At 47.7% G+C, this 23,615-nt stretch overlaps 1 protein-coding gene across 2 annotated transcripts in view; it reads left to right on the top strand.

The window, feature by feature from the left end:
• The window catches only part of LOC142587804 (uncharacterized), a 72,710-nt gene that overhangs the window by 5,022 nt on the left and 44,073 nt on the right, over window positions 1-23,615 (top strand). For both annotated transcript variants that reach the window (XM_075699075.1, XM_075699074.1), the window contains exons 2-3: window positions 4,080-4,358; window positions 13,008-13,143. In XM_075699075.1, coding sequence (XP_075555190.1) covers window positions 4,099-4,358; window positions 13,008-13,143 — 396 coding nt within the window. In that variant the 5' untranslated portion in view covers window positions 4,080-4,098. The remainder of the gene's footprint in view (window positions 1-4,079; window positions 4,359-13,007; window positions 13,144-23,615) is intronic.

The raw sequence follows: 23,615 nt of genomic DNA, 5'->3' as shown, positions 1-23,615 counted from the left end.
CGTCCTTCACTGCGCTTCCCTTCTCTTAGTGCCCATTCTGTAACCCTAATGGTCCAACGGTTATCTAATCGACGCATCACATGACCTGCCGTGCACCATTTCTTTTTTCTCTTCATGTCAATTCGGATGTCGTCCATACCCGTTTTATGTCTGATCCAAACCGTTCGCATTCTGGCTCCTAAAGTTATGCCATGCATTCTTAGTTCCATCGCTCTTTGCGCAGTCCTTAGTTTGTTCTCAAGTTTCTTTGTCAGTCTCGCAAGTCTCTGCCCCGTATGTCAGCACAGGTAAAATGGACTGATTGTACACCTTCCTTTTCAATGATAACGATAAGCTTCCAGTCAGGAGCTCACGATGTTTGCCGTACGCAGACCAATCCATCTTTATTCTTCTGTGAATTTCCTTCTCATGGTCAGGGTTCCCTGTGATTAGTTGACCTAGGTAAACGTACTCCTTCACAGACTCTAGAGGCTGACTGGCGACCCTGAATTCTTGTTCCCTTGCCCGGTTATTCATCATTATCTTCGTCTTCTGCATATTAATCTTCAGCCCTACTCTTACACTCTCTCTGTTGAGGTCCTCAATCATTTGTTGCAACTCGTCTGCAGTGTTGCTGAATAGAACAGTGTCCTCGGCAAACCGAAGGTTGCTGATGTATTCGCCGTCGATCCTTACTCTCAAACCTTCCCAGTTTAATATTTTGAGCATTTCTTCGAAGCACGCAGTGAAGAGCATTGGAGAGATTGTGTCTCCTTGCCTGACTCCTTTCATTATATGTATCTTCCTACTTTTCTTGTGTAGAATTAAGGTGGTTGTGGAATCTCTGCAGATATTTTCCAAGGTATCTACGTAAGCGGTTTGTACTTCTTGATTACGTAGTGCCTCTACGAGTGCTGGTATCTCTACTGAATCAAATGTTTTTTTTTTGTAATCTATGAAAGCCATATAAAGAGGCTTATTGTGCTCTTAAGTTGTACTACTTACTATCCATGTAAGAGACCCGGTCGTATCAATGTCTTCACTGCTTTTTCCCCCACCAATACTCTAAACGTCTCTTGCTTAACTAGACTGCTGACCGGCTGATGCTTCCGTCCACTTTAAATTCAAGCGCTTCTGGAAGGTGTACGTTGCGTACTGGTCTCACTGGGTGAATTCCTTCGCATTCCATTAGGATGTTTTCACTGGTCTCCATATTTTTGCTGCAGCATACACATGCCGCATCTAATTTCGAATATTTGCTCCGATATGGTCTTGGCCTTAAGCAACCAGCTCGAGCCTCAAATAGCAAGGCACTTCCCTTCGTGTTATCGGGCAGCTTTTTCCTTTTAGTTTCTTTCTTCTCATTCTTGCAAATCTCCATTGTCTTTTTTTTGTTTCCGCTTTTTGCACCGACATGATAACGTGCTGCCAGCGCCGACCGCTCGGACGCAGAACCGTTTGTAAACAACGCTGACCTTTTTTTTTTTACGTAACGTACGTAGCACGTACGGAAACGACCACCCTTCTCATTCAGCTTTTGAATGCATCACGTCGTTCCTTAAAAAAAAAGATCACCCGCAACCTGATACCAGCCGTCCAGTTGAGCCTCTACGAGCTGTCTGCTCTTTCAGCTGCTACTGCTATCGCTGCGGTTGAGACGCCGAGCGCTGTAGCTAAAGTTCGCTTAACAGATTGTAAGAGAAGAATCTACGCCACAAGGCATATCCGTCGACTTACCGGTCATGTGGATGATTTTGACTGCTTCGTAGATTATGTCGTTCTGGCGCGATGGAACGTAGTAAGTCCTGGCCCGATTGACGTCATTCGTGTCCTCCGGACCATAAGACCCTTGTAGGAGAACAGCGAACACGCGTATGTTCGACTGCGATGGTCTTGAGGGAATGTTCGTACTCCACATAGATGTACATGATGTATTATCGTCAACGAACACCGACAATACTATCACGTCGTTGGGCGAAAACAAAGCTACCCGTCTGTAAAGCAAGCGGCACGTGACTACACGTAACGACCACAGTGCCACCTCTCAGTTGACTAAAGCGTTAGGGTTCTCAAGCGTTGCTGCGGTCCATCATAGAAGCGCAGTGACCGTGGGCGCGATTCAGAGCAGCCGCAGCAGACAGACCTCCACTCATGCTGCGCTTTGTTTGCATACAGACGAAGGCGCGCTACTCTGGCGCCATCTCATAGACATCGTCGCCGCAAAGCCCGTCTTGCGGGGCACTGTGCGTTTCTTCTCATGCTTTCGCCACACCCTCCTCTCCCGCTTTCCTCCTCCTGGTCCCGCTGCACCCTCCTCCTCCGCTTTCCTCCTCGCGCTCTCTTCGATGTCGCCGTATTTCTCCTCCCGCTGCGCTCCGCGTTCGCTTTCACCCGTAGCTGTGCTCGTTCGCTCGGGTACGAGGGACAACGCCGACGCTTGCCGCTGGAAGGGGCGCCTAAGAGCTGCTCTCTAAAATTCTCGGAAACTTAGAGATGCTCAATCTGTATAGATAAATAGCAGCACACCAAATAGAGGGAATGTTCTCGTGCGCATAGCGACATTATTACAGCGAAGCAGCTGTAATAATGTCGTCCGCGAACTAGCTCGTTGGCGCCCCGCGGTGCGAATGCGCTCGTACCACTGCTCGCGCATTTGTCCATCTATACACGGATGCCATTGATACAGCGTCGCTGGTCATCCACCTTCACAGAGCGTAATGGCCGCCGATTTTTTTTTACTTAGACCGCCATTCTTTTTTTTTTTCAAGTATCACTGAAAATTGTAAAACTTAAGAAAGCTGAAAAACCAAGTTTACAACTTTACAATATCACAACTCTGTAAAATACACCTGTTGAGGCACTTAAACGGGGCAAATTTGATGTACTGCTCTAAAATACACCACTAATTTGTCAGTATGAGTTTCGCTAGACCCTTGTAAACATTGTAAAAAAAATTACAGAACAATTCACGCAAGCTGGAGCCAACTAAATAAATAAATAAATAAAAAATTGATTGCTTAATTAATTAATTAATTACTAAATTAATTACTAAATAAATAAATTACTTAGTAAATGAACATTACGGAAGACCCTTTCTCACGATGACTGTCGATGGTAATGGGATTACCATTCCAGCAATGTAGCGAGACCGTATTTCTGAAATCACGTTTATTTACCACCTCTAATTTAACAACGTTTATTTAGCGAGGTCGTTCTGATACTTCCTTTGTTTGAGCTTTGTGCGACGTACTCCGGTATCGTCCCACTTTGATGTGGCACTCGCTTTGCCAAGTTCGCCCACGAGCACGGCGGCATGACGACGAATGTATGATGCCGAAGCAGTGAGGACGATGGAATGATGAAGTAGGAATGACGTGGGTGGAACGGCAGAGGTGGTATGACGACGACGGTGTGACGACAGGGACGCGACGAGAGTCCGATGACAATGCTGGAACGACGACGTTGCAACGACTACGACTGGATCACGACTACGAGCTCGCACATAGTGGCGCAATCTATTAGACAACTTGGGCCAGTGGGTCGGCATAGGGAATGTGACGATGACGGCACGATGATAGTCAGATGACGAATCTGCAATGACTACGATCAAACGACCACGACGGCATGACATCCGCCTGTCTCACCTAGTGGCCCAAGCTGGTAGACAACTTGAGCCACTGCGTTGGTAAAGAGGCTTTGTGGCTAGACGGACGGATGGATGGATGGATGGATGGATGGATGGATGGATAGATAGATAGATAGATAGATAGATAGATAGATAGATAGATAGATAGATAGATAGATAGATAGATAGATAGATAGATAGATAGATAGATAGATAGATAGATAGATAGATAGATAGATAGATAGATAGATAGATAGATAGATAGATAGATAGATAGATAGATAGATAGATAGATAGATAGATAGATAGATAGATAGATAGATAGATAGATAGATAGATAGGCAGCCAGGCTCAAAACGCCTGAAGTAAGCAAAGAATGCCAATGGCTATAACAAGTAAACAAATAATGCATGTATGCATTGCATGTAGTAGTAATAATATGATCTTTTTCCCTTCGTGTCCCCAACCGTTTCAGACTCGGGTAACAGCGAGAGATGGAAGTGCCAGACGTCACAGGCGCGGCGCAGCCTTCTGTCGATGGCGAGAGCGGTGCGACCCACCAGGCGGTCCAGCCTCCAGGCGCCGACACGTGGCCGGAGCCTTACGAGCCTCCGCCGGAGGGCACCTTCGGCTACGGTCGCTCTCAGAACTCGGCTCCGACGATGGCCCCGGTGGACGACAACGGCTCCGACGCCTTCGCGCCGCAGTCCCACTCGACTCTCTTGCAGGACGCGGGCCAGTCTACGTCTTCCAGGTGCGACCCTGTTATCTCTCCCGTGTTGAGGTGACCCTTTCGAGAAGGCGCCTTCCAAGCGCTTAACGACTTGCACGCGAATCTGAACCCCCGTGGCTAAGAGGAAGCTTTAGCTCGGGCCCAAATCCGACGCGGCCTCTTCAAGTACAGGTAAAACGCAAAAACGTTTTTTCTGAGATAACCCCTGGACCCATTTTAATTAAGTTTGGTGCATTTGAGAGAGAAAGATAAATTCTAGTGACTGTTGGCAATCGAATTTCGATTTAGGGCATGAATCTTGTTGCAAGAATTTTCAAAAGTGAGTAAATTTGAAAAGATATACAAGCACGAAGTTTAAAAATTCATAGCTCTACATCAAGAACAGACATAGTGGTTCCGTAAACGGCATCCATTAGATCATTGAAAGCGGACAAATTTGATATGTCATTTTAGATCTTACGTGAGTTTGTTAGGTTGTTTACAAGGGTTCTGAAAAAGCTGTATTTCCATATTACAAATTTTTTTGAGATTCATGTGTACCATATAAACTTTCTCCGCTTTAGGTGTACTGTCAGATTCAATTCACAGCATTGTGATATCATTTTTTCTCGCTGAGTTAGAGCTGTAAACTTGATAGTTTAGGTTCTTGAAAATTTTTGATTTTTTCGAATTTTTAATAAAAGCTTTACCACCTAAGTAAAAAACTTGATACCAACAGTCACTAGATTTTAAGTTTTTCTTTTAAATGCAACAAACCTCGTCAAACTTGGTGCAGTGGTTGCCGAGAAAAACGAATTCTCTTTTTACATGTATTTAGATAGGAGCACCCAAGCTAAAGCTTTCTATGAATCTGGGGCCCTGCTGAGGTAGGAAATAAAAGGAGACATGACAGGCGTACGAACGTTGCATATTAAAGGTTATTTAAATGGACAAAGAGAGCACAACAACCCGTACATTAACGAGCACTAAAGACGTAACACAAATAAGCAGCCAAAATAAACTTAATCGTAACGTTTTCTTCAGAATGCATTCCCGAGTCATTCTTCGGGAGCGGATTCCCCACGTCGCGCGGAAAGTGGACTCTGATCTCGCTCGGTGCGAAGGCGTCCTTGGTTACGATCGCCGCCGTTCACCAATCCAGTTTTCCCGGTCACCAATGGTCACCGCGACTCGCCTCGCTGCCGTCTGTCTCTGTCTGTTCGGTCACCGCGGAATAATATATCTGCACTTATTGCTTGTTTCCTAGAGTGTATGACGTACCCAATACGGGGGATTGGCCAAAAAGGCGGCGGTTAAACGGGCGGCGGGAGAGAAAACTCGATGGAGAAACTATGTCACTGTACGGTTGAAATTGTACGAGGAAATTAAAGTGGACAAACTAACGTTAGAGACATTTCTTTTCTTTAGAGGAAAGCGTGTGCTTCATGAAAGGATAGCAAATTTGAAGGTAATAAGTTTTAATCAATCTAAAATAGGAATTTTGTGAAATATTAAATAGAGATCAGTAAGTTAACCAGGTACCTCTTCTTGCGTCACAAAGGAGCTTGCAGACGGCCATGCAAACGTTCCTGCGAAAAAAAAAAAGCACAATGTAGATCTGCCCAAAACGAGAGAATATTTTCGGTGTTTACAACAACGCCTAATTTTCGGAATCAAATTTTGAGGTGCTTTTTTTCTCTGGATCGTAAATCGACTCCTCTCCCCCCGGATATAGAAACCCATTCATTCATTTTCTTGTCGCTTCCAGCCTTCCATGATCACTTGCATATGACATCTCGCCGTTCGGGCTGCGTCCTCTTAAAAAGCGGAATTAGTTATCAGTGGCATTTCGTTGAAAGCGGAGATACTTCAAAAAGAAAACATGGTAACACGGGAGGCGAACCCCAACCGCGTGGTAGCCCGTAGAACGTTGATTGAGAAGCACTTGATGGTGGCAACATGTTGGCGGTGAAATTTTGCAGGCTCCCGTGAAGAGTTGTCTCGTTTCTCGACCATCGTTGAAGATTACAGTTATTCTCAAAGAGCTGCTGCCACTGGGCAAAGTGTCCTTCGTCGCGTTATTGGCCTCTCCAAGTTGGTACGTTGAAAAGCAGTGGGTAATCACGTGGGTTGCATCGAGTGGCCCGGCGCGAATTTCTAGCTTCTTACTGCTCTAGTGATCCGATATGAAATGCATGCATTGCAGGCAGGAGCACAAAAAACTTCGAATAAAACGGTGTTTCGAAGGAACCGATATGGTTATAACGAGGGTTTATCGTATAACGTCAAGCCAGTTGCTAGTAAATGACGCGCATTGCCAGCGCGAAAGTGTCGCTCGCGTCTTGTGAAGTGCCGTCTGTCCCGTTCATACTTGCATACTCCTTCTGTTACTGCAATAGGCTATCACTGATCTGCTCTGCGCATCACGCGGCCTCTCCAACTCCACTCCTGTACCTCTCAGTCTAAACTAGAATATCAACTACCCAAGTATGCTCTCGAATCTCCTGTCCCCAGCAGTGACTCAGTGGACATATCGCTCTTCTACTGAGCGTACGAGTAGGTCGCAGGTTCGATTGGGGACATCGGCCATCGCATTCCGATGGCGACGTCTCCCGTTACCCGGTATTCCGCAAAGGGTACCACGCACGCGTACGAGCTAGATCATTCCATTGACGGCTTACCGGACGCAGAAGCGCGTGACAGCGTTGGTGGCGCCATGTTGTAACGGCGAGATAAGCCACAATCGACGTAGTTTATTTCGATGGCAAAGGAAAAGGAGGGGGAGAACTTGTTGGAGGAAAGGCAGAGAGATCGGCCTGAGCTAGTGCGTCCCTCTTCTGCGACTCTGTACAGGAGAGAAAAGGCAAAGGGGCAAAGGGGACAAAAAAGAGTGATGAAAGTTGATGACGCGTTCGGAAAGAAGGGATGCCTTATTACAATAACCACGTAACACACTGGTCTCCTTAAAGTCACCGCCCTAGCCCGATGCCCTGCAAGTAGTAAATGATAGCGCCCTTGTAGCGGTTGTTGCTACTGTGTGGTCAGTCTGAGGCCAATAAATATAATTAAGTGCCGACAATGGTTACGTTCTGCAGGACCTTTAATAAAGTTTATCCAATCCAATGGTTGCCTCCCGCTGCCTTCAAGTGTGGAGGCCATCGTCTCCTTCGGTGGCACGTGGCCAGCGCAGCTGCAAAAGGCACGCCGCACCATCGCAGAGTCTGAGGCACTTGGCAGTGTTCACAGTTGTGGCTGTCCGCGCGGTTGATCGGACGGGTCGAGTGACAGCGACGTTCAGGCGAATCCAGTGAGGCGTAATTCCTTGGCTTCGCTTCTATACGTTCTACTTAGCGGCTCTCGTAAAGGCGCGAGCAGCAACGTAATAAAATATAGTGGCTTCGGCGAGAACACTGATGCAACGAAATGTTTTCAGCGCGTTGTAACTGAACAGATCGTCACAAGATGCCGCTGTCAGAGCAGCTGCTAGTCAACGGTAGAGAAAACCAAGAGATAAGCAGCTTTGGACGCTCCTGGGGACAAAGAAAGTCCCCAAGAGTGTACTTAAAAATGTGAAGTTGAAAAGTCACCGTCTTGAAGGCTATAGAAAATGGCTCAGGGACAAGGCATTTTATCAGCTGCTTTTGCAGTATTTGCGTGAAGCGGGCCGACATACTAATATTTAATTTCATTTAGAAGTAATGCCGACGTAACCCAAGCGAATGAAACATATAACCAATGTGACGAAATAGTTCTGCGGAAACCCGCAATGTGGAGAGAGGTAATTAATAAAGGGAAAATTAGACATCCACCTGTTCGTAGCAATTGCTAGAAAAAAAAAACGCATACGCGTTCCTCGAAAGAAAAGCCTCGCAGTTGAAGTTTTCTTCAACTGCGAGGCTTTTCTTTCGAGGAACCCGTATGGGTTTTTTTCGAGCAACTGCTACGAACGGGCGGATGTCTAATTTTCCCTTTATTAATACAACCAATGTAGGCTTAGAGTATTGGTGAAAACAGAAAAAAAAAAGAACGCAGGGAACAGAAGGAGCAGAGGCCGCAACAGGCATAGGTAACTTTGCAAGCTTCTGTATAGATATGTAAAATGCCATAGACTGCAATAGGTGTAAGAAAAATTGGTTAAATCAAGCTGGCTAGGAGACTATTTGCCACCACCCCGTTTCAAAGGACGATACCGTTTGAAATTGTCCTCAATCATTACCTGTCATTTACACCTACTATGCCCCGTAATGATGTGTAGCGCATGGGTTTGCCTAAATTTAACCCTTCTGTCTTCAGGCGGCTTTGTCAGTTTCCAAATTGATGACTTTCAGCAAAGTATTTCGTTATATACTGGGTGTTTCAGCGAACACTTTCAATTTAAAAAAGATTGTCTGTGGCAGATAGCACAATTCTAATCCATGAGCTAGTCTACTCAGAGAGGCGGCCATTACATGCACAAAAAACTGAAATGTATAATCAACTAATTACTAAAAATTCACTAATGATTTTAGTACATTACGTCATGGCACTTATTGCACAAATTTTAGTCGGGGAGTTCGAAAGACGGATCCACTTGGAACGAATTCTCAGGATGACACCATCTCGGTATATTAATTCCCGAACATTGCTGTGAAATGCGTTGGCGTTCCAGTTACTTTTGTGCTTCAATGCATAAAAAGACGTTTTGTTAAAAAAGTAAGTGGAACGACAGTGCATTTTTACCGCCAGTTTGACGGCGAATAGCTCGTCAATGTTGTCATCAACTCAATTCTTTTCAAGTGGATATGCCTCGCAGACTCACCCGCTAGAATTTGTAAATTAAAATATGTGCCATAAAAAAATGGCTAATGAGCTCGAATACTGACAAGTCATTCCTTTTATCTTTCCACCGCAGGCCTTCCTATCCCGTCCGTAAATATTTAATCAATGATGTTCCATTATTTCCTCAGTTAGCCCTTACAAATACCTCGGTATCAGTCTATCAGATATGTCATGGTTCACACACATTAACAAGAGAACTCACGATGCTAACCGCATGCTTGGCTACTTGCGCCGTAACCTCCGACTTGCTCACGCCCCTGCCAAACGTCTAGCATATTGTACTTTAATAAGACTTAAAGTCGAATACGCATGTGCTATATGGGACCCTTATCAAGCTAACCATATTAACGTGTTAGAAGGAATTCAAAATCGCGCGGCGTGGTTTATTTTCTCCTGATTATTCTTTCACTTGCAGTACTGCAGAACTTAAGTCCCGGCCTAACCTACCTAACCTTGTACTTTGCCAGAAAGCTACCCGCCTCTTGCTATTCCACAAGCTCTTCCATCCACCTCCCCGGTCCTCCAACATTTGTCCAGTTTACCGCCATTCCGACCGGACCAACCATAACAAAGCCATGTATCTTCCTCCAGCCCGAACCACTCTGTCTTCATTTTTTTTTTGTTCGTACCTCAAGAGACTGGAATGACCTTCCCGCTTCAGCTGTTCTTCATGAGAACCCTCTTCATTTTAAACGCATCATCGAACATACGTTATTTAACATAAGTTATTATGTTAAATAGTATCGCACTCCTCATGTAAGACCCCTTCGGGGGCCTTTTAGGTATCGGAATAAATAAATAAATAAAAACTATATTAGTGAATTTTTGGGTAATTAGTCGTTCATGTATTTCAATTCTTGTGCATAATGTCAGCCTCTGAGTAGACGAGCTCATGGACTAGAATTGTTGTATCTCCACTGGCATTTTCTAAAAAAAAAATTTGGAAGTGTTCACTGAAACACCGTGTATGCTACGATTCCCAATGATTACGCGTACGCACACAGGCTTGTTGCTTTGCTCTGTTTAGGGAACTACGATTCCTCGGAATTTTATAAATACAAAGGGTAATAAAGAAAGCCACGAGAACAGGTGAAGTCACAAGCGCGAAAACTAGACAAACCCATTTACGAACCACCGATTCCTTTGGTAGCAAAACGGTCCCAGCGCCAGAGCTTAATGATTTTTATAAACAGTGTGCTACCAGGATGGGACTGTCTAACATTGTTCTCACTTCAGGTGTATGTGGGATGTCGTCGTCCGTGGCCTGAAAGTCTTTTTGTGGGGCCGTTGCGAGTTTCGCGCGCTGCATAACGTCTGAATTCAGCGATAACAACGCAGCATTGAACTATTGACTACCGAAGGATTAATTGTATGATATTTGGACGCGGTGGCAACTTTCGTCACCCGTCTTTTTTTTTTTTCACATTTGATTTTCTAGCGAATACAGATGAATGAGCAAAGAACATACGCACGCACACACGTACGCGCGATGTCAAACACTTATCTCGTCGGCGCGTTTGGATCGACGAGTAACGCGGCCAAGCTTTTGGCTGCCAGCCTTCGCGCGCGGGAAGTTAAATACGTGCGAGCAATGCGTATTCTCGGGGCTCGATCACGCAAAACTTTCAAAGCAGGGCCGTCACGAGCTATTTATACGGCGTGGTCGTGGTTCGAGCTTTCAAATGGCCCAAAATATTGAGAAGCTGTCGCACTAAAAAAAAAAAAAAAAACGAAAAAAAAAACGGGGGTTTTCAGGGTTGGCCACCGCCATTGGCCGCAACCGCCTTATACGACTTCGTGGGAAGTTCTTGAGTGCGTTCAAGATTGAAAGATTAGGCGTTCAATTCCCAAAACGTTCTGTTTAAAACACACTTTTTTTTTTCATTTGGCCGATGGTCTTCGCCAACATATCGTCGTGTTTGCTGCAACGCTTCGCTGGCGTCTGTTCTCGCAACAGCTATAACGTAGAATCTGTTTTGTATGCGAGACCGGTATTGTGCAACATTCGCCCTTTGTGACAATGGTGAAATGTTAGAAAATGCACCACTGACCATCATTCTTCCGTTGTCAATAGAGTACCATCGCCAGCGAAAAGGGGAAAAAAAAGAAAGGAAATGAAGCGGCGGTGAAATTGCGCTTGGTAGGTACGTACAATCAGCGCCAAAGTTTGTTGACCGTGATTGTTTGCGTAATTTCGGCACGAATCCAGCCCGGTCATCAAATAATTAAACCGGCGAATTAAACGCATGTACAGAGAAAATAAATGCACAGGACGACCAGCAACGTCCTGTGCACTTCTTTTCTCTTTGCATGCGTTTAATTCGCTGGTTTAATTCATTGTATACCACGTGTTCAAACTCGCCTAACTGAATTACTGAATCCTTCTCGTACTCAGATTTCCAGTCCTTTCCGGTATGTGCGAAGAGCCACAATGACGTACGGTTTTTGCCGTCTACGGTCTCGGACTTCAAGGAAATTCGCGCCTTCTCATATCGCGCGACCTGTCAAATTTTGACATCGACTGTTGCATACGCCCCATTCCCACAAAACAAGCCAGCCTTCCCGATTATCAATAAAGACGCGTGTTCTTTCATCGCAGGTCGGCCCGTTGATTTATTATCGTCTTGCTTGTCGCTTCATAAAATGTTGCTTGGCCGTCTAGACGCTCCGCGACAAGCAAAAAAAAAAAGAAAAAAAAAGAAGAGAAGTGTGCAGATAACTCGTTGCGAGGGGTATTTATGACCTGTCGCTTGCACGTAGTTGATCTGCTTTAGGGCCAAGGGAACATGGCACCCGATGCTCGGAAGCTATTGGAATCTTTGTGAAGCGATCATAGCATATATGAATGAGGCTGCAAAATAAAAACAACGCAGAAACTGCCCTGGGAGTTGTTTTAAGTATGCCTAAGCATTGTGCCACTCGCTCATCCCCCACGCAGCCCGACGCCATTATCAGTGTTATCAAACTTGGCCCTACCAGTACAAACGACGGCGCCGCGGCGGCACGAACTGCTGCCGACGGCGCGGCGCAAGGCGAACCGATGACGCGAGCAAACTACTGCAGGTGGTGGCGCCGCCAGTTGCGCTGATGACGTCCCGATCATTAAGAGCCGTTATCGCTCTTAAGCGCCTTATCCATCCGCGTCGACCGATAATGAACCGTGATCAACGAGACTCCGGCTGCGTCTTGCGCGGCCGCGACAGCCGTATCTTGCACGCGATCTGCGATGGCGGCAGAGAGCGCCGACCGGGCGCCAAGGCGAACTGTCCACTTCTCTACTCTTGTGTCCTGTCTGCACGCCTCACTTCTTTTTTGCATAACGAATCCTTACCAACTAGCTCAGCTTTCTGTCGTTCTACGTCGACCGCTAACAGGCTCGTGCGCTCCGCGTTCTCGCCGTTGAGTCCGCGTTGAAAAGAGGCGCACGGGCCCCAATCTTGAAAGCGATCTGCGATGGGGGCTCAGTGTGGCTAGTGCTGGACAGCTAGCTTCGCGCGCTCTGTGTTCTCGCCGCGTATCTCGCGTTGGAGCGAGAGGCAGCACGATGGCGAATTCGCTCGCTGCTGCGGGCGCTATCTCGTATGTACGACGCTTCGCCGTGTAACTTTAAGGGGTTGCGGAATCGAGCATCGTTTCCTTCCTTAGATCGCTATCTTGAAAGCGATCGTCTTACGGGACGGACGATCGGGAAGCATAGAAATGCTTGCGCATTTAGAAGCGCAGGAAACACACGCGCGCACGCACACACAGCGATGACGAGGCAGTATTGGGCGCTCTCGCTACCTTTCGCGATAGCGTGACGGGCCCACTTTTGCCGAACGTTATCACAAGCCGCGCGAGCGTAGCGTTCACTCTGGCGATGTGGTGTTACAGCGTCAGCCGGCCGGCGCCCGGCTGCCCCCCGGACGATCAGCAGGCGCCGAGGCGGTTCTACACGGGCGACATAGCGGACGCCTACGACGAGGCGTGCAACTTCTGGAACTTCCTGGACCAGGAACTGGAACCCAAGGTGCGCCCGCTATGCTACGGATGCGTGTCTTCGCCGTTGTTCTTTTTTATACGTTGCTTTGCTCGCCGCTTATGGTCCATAGATAAACGTTTGGCGTCCAGATGCCACGAAAACGTTACGAAAGGGGGCCTTGGTGAAAGCTCTTGCGAGGGAAATTTTGACGTGCTCTTGTTCTTCGCCGCTCATCATAATCGATATAGACTGAGTGTTTCTTTTTCTTTCTTCATCGTACGTGCAGCGATTAAAAAGAAAAAGAAGGAAGAGCTTTGTGCTGAGCCAACCACGGCGGGTAGCCCTTTTGGAGCACGTGGCGATAATATTGCTAATTTGGTTCGTTTCATACTGGTTTGATATAGCACTGAACGGATGAGTGAACGCGATGCTTCGGTATAAAGCAGTTAGAGTTATATCACCCACTTTTTTATTTCACCCGCTTTATGGGATATAGTTCGCAATTTTTTTTTTTGGATGCGCATAAATCTGCGTAAAGGCTGCTGGAGGCCATGATTTGTGGTGAAGGAACCGGCTGCTTGTTCTTTCATTTTTTCAAGTGATTGATCCAACTCCAGTCTTGTTACGTGAAAAGAGCATACGCCTTCTTTCAGTAAGTCTTTAAGAGGAAGCTTTAGCACGAGCCCAACTCCGACGCGGCCTATTCAAATACATGTAAAACTCAGAAACATTTTTCTGAGAGAACCTCTGGAATGATTTTAATGGAATTTGTTGGATTTCAGAGAGAAAGTTAAATTATAGTGACTTTTGAAAGCGGAATTTCGATTTAGGGCCTGATTTTCGTTAGATTTCCAAAAATGCGAAAGTTTCAAAAAAGGAAATAAAATAGAACCACCAAGTTTACAAATAGATCCGAATAAAGAACAGATATCGCGGTTCTGTAAACGGCATCCGTTACGGTTGTGTGCAAGGGTTCTGCAAAAGCTGTATTTCCATATCACTAAATAGTTTGAGATTCATGTGTAACATATAAATTTTGTGCGCTTTAGATGTACTATTAGATGCAATTCACATAATTGTGATATCATTTTTCATTGCTGAGTTAGAGTTGTAAACTTGATCGTTTCGTTTTCTGAAAACTTTCGGTTTCCGCCAATCTTTATTAAATGTGTGAGGAGCTAAATCAAAAATTCGAAACCAACAGTCACTACATATTAAGTTTTCTTTTATATGCAACAACCCTCGCCAAATTTGGCGCAGTAGTTGCCGAGAAAAACGAATTCTTCTTGTAAATGTATTTAGATAGGAGCACCCGAGCTAAAGCTTCCTCTTAGTGACTATTGCCTTCTTGACCATAATTTTTTTTTTACTAATGTGCGCAAGTAAGAAGCCCGCTGCTATTTATGTGACTCTCACTTCGCTGCGCGCCGCATCATTAATGAGCGGCTGTAAATTATCGCCTGTATTAATTATCGAGCTGAATTTATTCGCTCAGATGTTTTGTTCTGCAGCACTGCTTTTAATTTCATCGCGAACGCAACCAGAACGGTGCGTTGTGCGGCACGGCCGTTTTATTCTGGTTTCCTTGTGATCGCGCTGCATCTGTGGTTTATGCTCAGTGGCTACGGTGTTAGGCTGCTGAGCACGAGGTCGCGGGATCGAATCCCGGCCACGGCGGCCGCATTTCGATGGGGGCGAAATGCGAAACCACCCGTGTGCTTAGATTTAGGTGCACGTTAAAGAACCCCAGGTGGTCGAAATTTCCGGAGTCCTCCACTACGGCGTGCCTCATAATCAGAAAGTGGTTTTGGCACGTAAAACCCCACAATTTAATTTCATCTGTGGTTTAGAGCAGTGCACTGCGTGACTTATCACCGAGAGTTGCAACTCGGTCGATTTCGGTGATAACAAAGGAGCGGGACTGTAGCGTTCATCGGTACACACTTCCGTACGCCATGAAATGGAGGGGGGGGGAGAGGGGGGGGGCATTCTTGCGGGACGCGTTCTCGGACGATAACTGTCGCGAAGATTTCGCTCCAGTCTGCACTGGGCGCATGCGCGCAGGGGTCGGGCTCACGTGACTCGCGCGGACCGAGTCTCGGAAAAAAAAAAACAGCGAAGCCATCGCTGAAAGTGGTCGTCGGAGGAGTATCGCACTCTAGCACCTTTTAACGAAGTCAGCGAGATTTTTTTTTTTTTTTTCGAAACTCAAGCGCGGTAACCTGGTGGCTTTGGCGTTGCCCTTCTGAGCTCGTAGGTTCGATCCCCGTCGCAGTTGCCCGCATTTCGGCGAAAGTGAAAGGCATAAAAAAACTCGTGCGCTGTATGTAATTTAATTACCCAATAAAGAATCAATCAGGCGGTTAAAATGAATATTGTGTCCCCCTTTACGGCATTTCTTATAGTAGGATCAGGGTTTAGACACATAAAAAAAAAACTTCTTCTAACTTTCTGAATCGAGTTGCTGCGCTCAGCCGCATTGTGGTGGGGGGTGGAAGGCAAACGCGCTTGTTTACCGTGCAGTGTGTGCACGTTAAAAAAAAAAAAAAAACCCAGGCAGTCAAAATTAATCGGGAGTCCCTCATTATGCCGAGCGTAATAATCATACCGTGGTTTTGGCACGCAGTGCACCCGTATTTCATTTAATGTCACTTCTATATTTGGTTTCTTGCTGATCGACTTAACGTCAAGCCCCAAAGCGACACTGAATGTACTGGAGAAGCTGGGCTAAAAAAAATTCCCCGACGATTGCGGTGCTCCCTAAATTCTGAGCGCAACTGTACACGTGTTTTCGCGATACATTGGCTGGCGCGGACGATCTGTGTCGTGCGGCGCGTTGCAAACGGAGCGAAGTGTGGCACGACTGCCTCGCTAATCGGGAGATCGCGTGAGGCAGCGCGTGAGGCAGCGCGTGGGTGACGCGTGGGCGCGATTCACGGCCGCTAAAGCCCCTCCATACACGTTTCCGCCGACCAGGTTAAGTACCGCCAACCTGCCCTCCTCCTCCACGCTCCTCTCCCACTCACCCCCTTAGCTTCCGGCGTCAAGCGGAACTTACGTAGCTGCAGCTTCCTGTTCCGAGTGGAAGTGACACTTTGTTTTTTAGCGTTGTTTAGTTTCGCGCCGCTGGAGAGGCTTTACTTGCACGAGTTGCGGTTGAAACTGTGAATGCGATTCCATCCAAGAACCACCGCCTACTGTAACCAGCGATCTGCTCGTGTTCGCTGCTTCGCGTCGACCTGCGACGGGTTGTGGCACGAGCGACAACATACAGTGGAATGTAGTGCCAGGGCGCTTGGAGATCGCTGCCGTTTTTCGTGCATTTGGACAACAGTGACGGCGAACTACTACTTCAGCGGAATACAACAGCTTGTCCCCTTTGCATTCTTCTTATGGTGACTGCCACAGCTCTGCTAAGCACGCGCGGGCGTCTCACCATCGTCTAACAGCAGTCAAATCGGAAATTCCCGCAGCGCAACTCCAGGAAGCGGAAACGCCGGAACCGGAAATTTTTAAACCAGAAATGCCGGAACCGGAAATACCGGAACCGGATTTGGTGTGAGGGAAAAAGGCGGCGCACAACAAAGGTTGTCGCTACTTAAGAAAGCGGTGGTGGCGCGTAGATGCAGGGACTTTAACGGCCGCCGCCGCCGACGAAGACGACGGACCACCCAGACGAAGCGCGCCACTGTGGCGCCATCTCGTGGCCATCGTCGCCGCACTGGGCTTTTCTACTCACGCTTTCGCCATGCCCTCCCTCTCCGCCTGCCTCCTCGCGACTCTCATCCTCGTGCTGCGCTCCGCGTTCGCCTTCACCTTTCGCTGTGTTCGTTCGCTTGGTTACGCCGACGCTCGCCGCAGGAGCGGGGCTTAAGAGCTGCGCTCTAAAATTTACGGATTAATATCAGTGACGTCGGTTTACTCGAGGTGAATCTATAAATGTTGGTACACAGTTGGTTTCTGGTTCCGTCGCCACTGCGATCTCCGGAGCGAGCGATCGATTGGCCGTGACGATAGTCGGGAAGCGAACTCCATATATTACACTTGGCGTAGAGAAGTTGTTAATCACCCGCCACAGTGAATTAATTATAATAGCTACGAGCGTAATTAGAAATCACATTCTTGTACTTGTAAAAAAAACACCGCTGAATGCGCCTCCGGCAGATACTTTTAAAACCTCGTTATTGGCCGTGTGATACGGCCACAACTTCCTTGAGGTGGAACTCCCTTAGGAAGCCTCGCGGTCTATTATCCCAAAGGAGTTGGTGGGTGCCCGTGTGACACGGGTATAAGCAGCTATGGCCTTCTCTGTTGCCGAGCTCGAAATCGCTTACTTGAAATCGACTTTGGTGGCCGCATTATGCGCTTTTTTATATCATGCAGAATTTTTAAAAATCGCCTGTGGCAGATATCGTAATTGTAGTCCTTGAGCTGGATTACTCGAAGCGGTGGACATTATTCACCGGAAAGATGGAAATGCATCGTTGAATAATTAAAAACTCTCTAATTTTAACCTTATTACTTCACGGCACATAGTGCCATTTGAGAATTGTATCCGGTGGGTTTGCAACGCATATGCACCTGCACCGAATACTGAGCATGGCAGCAGTTTCAAGATATGCGCCGTCATACATGCGGTAAACATAATTGTACCATTTCTTTAAGAAAGAGGTTCTTTTGTGCAGTGGAGCACCAAAGTAACTGGAACGCTCCTCTATTTTGTTTCCACCTTCCGGAATCACCATCTCGAAACTGGTGTCATCCTGAAAATTCGTTCCAAGTGGATACGTCTTGCGAACTCGCCGGCTAAGATTGGTAACTTGCTATACGTGCTATGGGGTAACGAAGAAAATTCAATAAGCTAGTCTTCGTAATTACTCAATTATGCATTTAAATTTGTTTTGCGAGTAATGTAAGCCTCCTTGGAATGATCCAGCTCAATGACTAAATTTATCGTATCTGTCACAGACAACTTAAAAATAAAAATAATAATAAAAATAAAATAAAAATAAGTAAGGAGAGCACCGGTCAGCCTCCCCCTCCCCCATAGAGCACCCCTTTTCTGCCGCAAGGCTTCGCCTATTAAACGCAGAAATAAAGACTCATAAAAAAAAGGTCTGTATGATGTAAAAAAAACATAAGCCACTCCACTCTTGTGAAGGTGGTTGACCAGCGAAGCTGTTTAGCACATGACACGCAGCTCACATGGAATTTCAAACAATGGTACGGACGCAATTATTGTCCTGATCGGTCGTCATCGTGGCGATAAGTATGCATACACATTCTGGTAACACTTCTGTTATTAAATACGTAAGCATTTCTATGCCCACCAAACGAGAAATTTGACCTTCACGCAAGACAATAAATGGTTCATAGCCCCCCTCCCCCACCAAGTTATCTACCTGAGAGTCTATTGACCTCGAAAATGGTACCTACTGATAAATAATCTTCTGAAGAAGTATATCCAAGTGATGAGACTTATAAGCTTTCGCATAAACCGAAGCGATTTTGCATCAAATTCGAGAGGCGTGTTTTTGCACACGCACATTTGTTCGTGGACACGAAACATCCACGACACCCTAGCTATAAACAGCTTCGCTGTAAACTGTCGGAGAGTCAAAATTCTTTCGGGGAGAATTTCACTAATGCAAGGGGTGCGTTAACTGGGATTAGGCTGAACTTCACTCGATCAGTTTATGTCACTCATTCGCTTCACGTACCGTGAAGCGTCCAGACACCGTAGAGGGAATGACGTTGCTTACATACATGACAAGCTGTACACTACCGTTGCCAGCAGAATAAATGTGGTTCATTGCAGTATGCATGCGTGCCTTCAGACAAGTAGCCAGGATTTTCGTTCTAAGGGGGTGCAAGCCTCCTTATGGTCCGCACAAACTTGCCTGGTCAGCACAAAGCTTACCAGAACTTCATATATATATATATATATGTTTTTTCTGAAGGTGGCTCTACAAATCTGCCTACCCGCCGTGGTTGCTCAGTGGCTATGGTGTTAGGCTGCTGAGCACGAGGTCGTGGCATCGAATCCCGGCCACGGCGGCCGCATTCCGATGGGGGCGAAATGCGAAAACACCCGTGTACTTAGATTTAGGTGCACGTTAAAGAACCCCAGGTGGCCGAAATCTCCGGAGTCCTAAATTACGGCGTGCCTCATAATCAGAAAGTGGTTTTGGCACGTAAAACCCCATAATTTAATTTTTTTTTTTGCAAATCTGCCTGTCATACTTCAGGTCCTCAGGCAATACATAATCAGTTGGGTAAAATAACTTAATTAGTGAGTTAGCGGGAAAACAACAAGTTGTCTGAGTTACTATAGGCTATTGCGAATAGTATGCGTTCGGTTCAATTCGCTTCCGACGCTCCTTTCATTTTTAAGTTCTTCGATCAAGTTATGTGGGACACCCTGTATGTGGCTCACCTGAAGCGCCCCCATGTATAGCTGAAGTACTTCCGTGATTCCGCTGTTTTACCTCTTGTCGGTGACTGCCTTCGTGAATTTATCGCTGTTGATTTATCGCTCGGCAGCAAGACGCATTTGCTGTTCACAGAATTTTGCGATCGTTGTCGCCAATTCGATATCGATTCCAACGCTCGTCTCGCGAGCGCCAACGATTGCTCTGGAATGTGCGGTGCCGCGAGGTGATGAAGATAATCAGTGAGATAAGATTGGGCGATCGCCGACCGTGCTTGCCGCTGTCGTTGTCATTTAAAGGGACGCTATATAAGGGTAAATGACAAGCCAGTTTAGACAGATCACGTATTCTGTTAATCTCGCAATTTGTGCGGTAATGGACTGACTAATAGAAAAGAAAGCTAAGGTCTAAGTTTTTTTTTTTTTTCGCGAAAGGCATCGGGATAAGTTCTTTGCAGGACGTTCCATGCCGGCGGCGGCAACAGCCATGTAGCACCAGATAGAGCACGCCTCTTATTTCTTTCACGCTTCTTTCTGCGGGAAGCAGTTTACATATACTGTGTGATTTGTTCCTGCGAGATCATTTAGAGTGGGAAATCGAAATTAACACCGGTGAACGGAGGTCTCGAAAGAACGTCTGAGGCTGCAATGAAGCAGGCGGCGCGGGACCTCCAAGGAAGCCAATTGAGGGGCAGCAATGGGACCGAAGCTGAAACCAGGCCGGGTTCCAGCTTTGGTTTCCCGTTTGGCGCTCTGGAGACGTTGTAAAAGTACGCTAAATAATCACACGTTGATTACTTGCGTTGGCGGCTCGATTTGCGCGCAGCCCAAAAGAAGGAAGGCCCTCTCATTGATGTCTTGGTGAGTGTAAGACATAGGACATGCAACGTATTTTTTTTTAATCCGGATATAAATTATAACAATGTTCGGCAACATTTTCGTGGCATTTTTACGTGGTATCCTGGTTGAATCGGAGCTACATACGGAATGAACCACCGGGCTGTCGAATGTGTCTTTGAAAGCCTGAGATTGATCATCTTTATTTGCACCTTGAACTAAATTATTTTCGTACACGTTCATTTCTAGGACGCTGCATCTACGTTTACTAGCCTTTGTTTATTTGCACCTTGGATGGATGGATGGATGGATGCAAAACTTTAATAAGGTCCTGAGGTACGCGACTCAGCGCGCTGCGGGCCGCTCCCACGTTGGGACAGTCAGGCCTTGCCCGACCGCCGCATCGTGGGCCCTCTGGACAGCCCATAGTTGCGCCCCGGCATCGGGGCTCTTGATAGCGGAGAGCCACTTGTCCACATTGATTTGTTCCGTGCCTCGTAACGAGGGGCAACGCCAGAGCATATGGTCTAGGCTAGCGATGTCATTGCAGTGCCTGCAAGAACTAGTGGCATAGGTGTCGGGATAAATTTTGTGGAATAAAGCCGGGTTGGGATATGAACCTGTTTGCAATAATCTGAGGGTCAATGCCTGCGCTCTATTTAACTTCTTGTGGGGAAGGGGAAAGCCTCTCCTGCCGAGATAAAAGTGCTGCGCAATTTCGTTGTATGTGGTCGGTTGATCTCTATTCTCCACCACTGCGGGCCGGCGTTGGAGTTCTCCATGGTCGCGGAAAGCGAGACCTCGCGCCTTGGAGTGGGCCAGCTCGTTGAGGTTTGTGGGGCCTCCCATGATGGATCCCATGTGAGCGGGGAACCACGTGAGAGTGTGGGTGGCGATGCTTTTGCCTTCGAGGATGCGACAGGCTTCCTTACACACGGCGCCAACGCTGAAGGCGCGGATGGCTGCCCTGGAGTCGCTAAAGATATTGGCATGTCCGTCGTCCAGGAGGGCCAAGGCAATGGCCACTTGCTCGGCCGCATGCGACGACGTGCTTCGTACCGAAGCGGCGTTAACGGTCGAACCTCTGTGGTTGATTGAAACTACCGTGAAATTGTTGCTGTTTGCATACTGGGCCGCGTCAACGAAGCAGCTGCCGCCAGGGAGTTCGGCTGCGCGGCGTAGGAGCGCTACCGCTCTGGCCTTCCTTCTTTCCGCGTTGCGCTGGGGATGCATATTGCGCGGGGCGGGCGATATGATGATGTTATCTTTCTGCTCTTTCGGAAGGCCCTGGTAGGCATCTTCGACAGTGGCCGGGGGGACGCCCATCTCAGTTAGGAGTCGTCTGCCCGCCCTGGTGCCCGAGAGCCTGAGAATCTGTGCCCTTTCTTGTGCTTCTGCAATCTCTTCCAGGGTATTATGAATACCCCACTGCAGGAGTCGGTCGGTGCGTGTGTAGTTGGGTAGTCCGAGCGCGCTCTTGATCCCCCTCCTTATCATGGCATTTAGCTTGTCTCGCTCGGCCCTCTTCCAGACGTGCATGGCCGCTACGTACGTAAAATGGCACAACAAGAAAGCGTGGACTAGCCTTAACAGATTCTCTTCGCTCAGGCCTCTCCTTCTGTTAGCTACCCGCCTGATTAGACCGATGACGCTGTCCGTCTTTTTTGCTAGTTTTTGAATGGTGATGTTATTCGAGCCCGCCCCTTCGAGTGTCATTCCCAAGATTCGAATGGACGCGACTTTGGGAATGGGATCTCCGCAATTGGTGTAGAGATTAATGTCAATTTCAGAGGGGGGTTTCCAGTTCTGTGGCTTGCGGCCCTTTCTACTTGGGCTGTAGAGTAGGAGCTCCGATTTCTTCGGGGAGCACCGGAGTCCCGTGTCGGTTAGAAAACGCTCTGTAGTGTCGACAGCTTCTTGGAGAGCGGCTTCGACTTGACCGTCACTGCCACCCGCGCACCAGACAGTGATGTCGTCCGCGTAGATCGTGTGACCGATGCCCTGGACCTTGCCTAGATACCTTGAGAGGTCGACCATTGCGATGTTGAAGAGGAGTGGTGAGATGACTGACCCCTGGGGGGTGCCTCTTCTGCTCAGCTCCATTTTCTCCGATTCCAAATCTCCAGCCTTGAGGATGGCGCATCGTTTGTTCAAGAAAGACCTGACGAAGGCATGGAAGGACGAGCCCAGGTTGAGTTTGGAGATGGCGTCGAGAACGAACTCGTGACGGATGTTATCAAAGGCCTTCTCCAGGTCCAAACCAAGGATGGCTCTCGTGTCCCGAGTGCAGCGTTCCAAGATTTGGATCTTGATAAGCTTCATGGCGTCCTGGGTGGAGAGGCCTGGCCTGAAACCTATCATGTTGTGAGGGAAAAGGTCGTTGGTCTCGATATACTCGGCAATTCTGTTATGGATTGCGTGCTCGGCCACCTTCCCTACACATGACGTCAGTGAGATTGGCCGGAGGTTGTCCAGGCTCGGCGGTTTACCGGGCTTTGGGATTAGGATGACCTTCGCCAACCCTGTCTGCCCAAGTGGCGCCTTGTTTCCCAGCACAGGCTGGCTCCTCGAACCGGACCCTGTTCTGTGGGCCCCGGCAGTGGCTTCCCGATCTTGAGCGGCCCCGGGACCTGGACCTGGAACGGCTCCTGGACCTGGACCGGGAACAGCTCCTGGACCTCGAGCGGCTTCTCGAGCGGGAGCGCCTGCTGGAAGGTTTAGCCGGTTCGCTGTCGGCGCTTGTCTGTGCTGGTGACGGGTCTCGATTCCTGGATTCCGGATTTCTTTCCCTTCTCCTCCGCCGAACGATGTACGGGAGTTGGAATCTTTGCTTGCAAATCTTGTCCGCTGTGGCGTGCGGGCCCCCGCAGAGGCTGCAAGTAGGCGAGCAGGTGTGGTTGTCGTCGGGGTTGTTGGCCCCACACTTCCTGCATAGCTTGTCCTCCGGCGATGGGCAGACGTCGGCTCTGTGGCCTAGTCTACCGCAGGCATAGCAGCAGTCGTGCTGCCTGAGGTACAAGGAGCACTTGACTGCATTGTTTTTTTTTTACAGGTTTACTTACTTTTACACTGTTCATTTGTTCCACGCGCCCAGTACTCCTGCGATAGCCCTGCTAAAGGGCTGCAGCATGTAGAAACAAATAAATAAATTTGCCGGAATAAGAAATGAAGGTAACGATTCTTTAAGCATAGAACTTGAGGTGTTAAGAGGTTCGAAGAAATCGCACACGGTCGGAGCGAATCCAGAGCTGCG

This window comes from Dermacentor variabilis, chromosome 7 (assembly GCF_050947875.1).
Source record: "Dermacentor variabilis isolate Ectoservices chromosome 7, ASM5094787v1, whole genome shotgun sequence".
Lineage (NCBI taxonomy): Eukaryota > Metazoa > Arthropoda > Arachnida > Ixodida > Ixodidae > Dermacentor > Dermacentor variabilis.
Note: the sequence above shows the minus strand (reverse complement) of the source record. Positions and strands in the feature narration are given on the sequence as shown.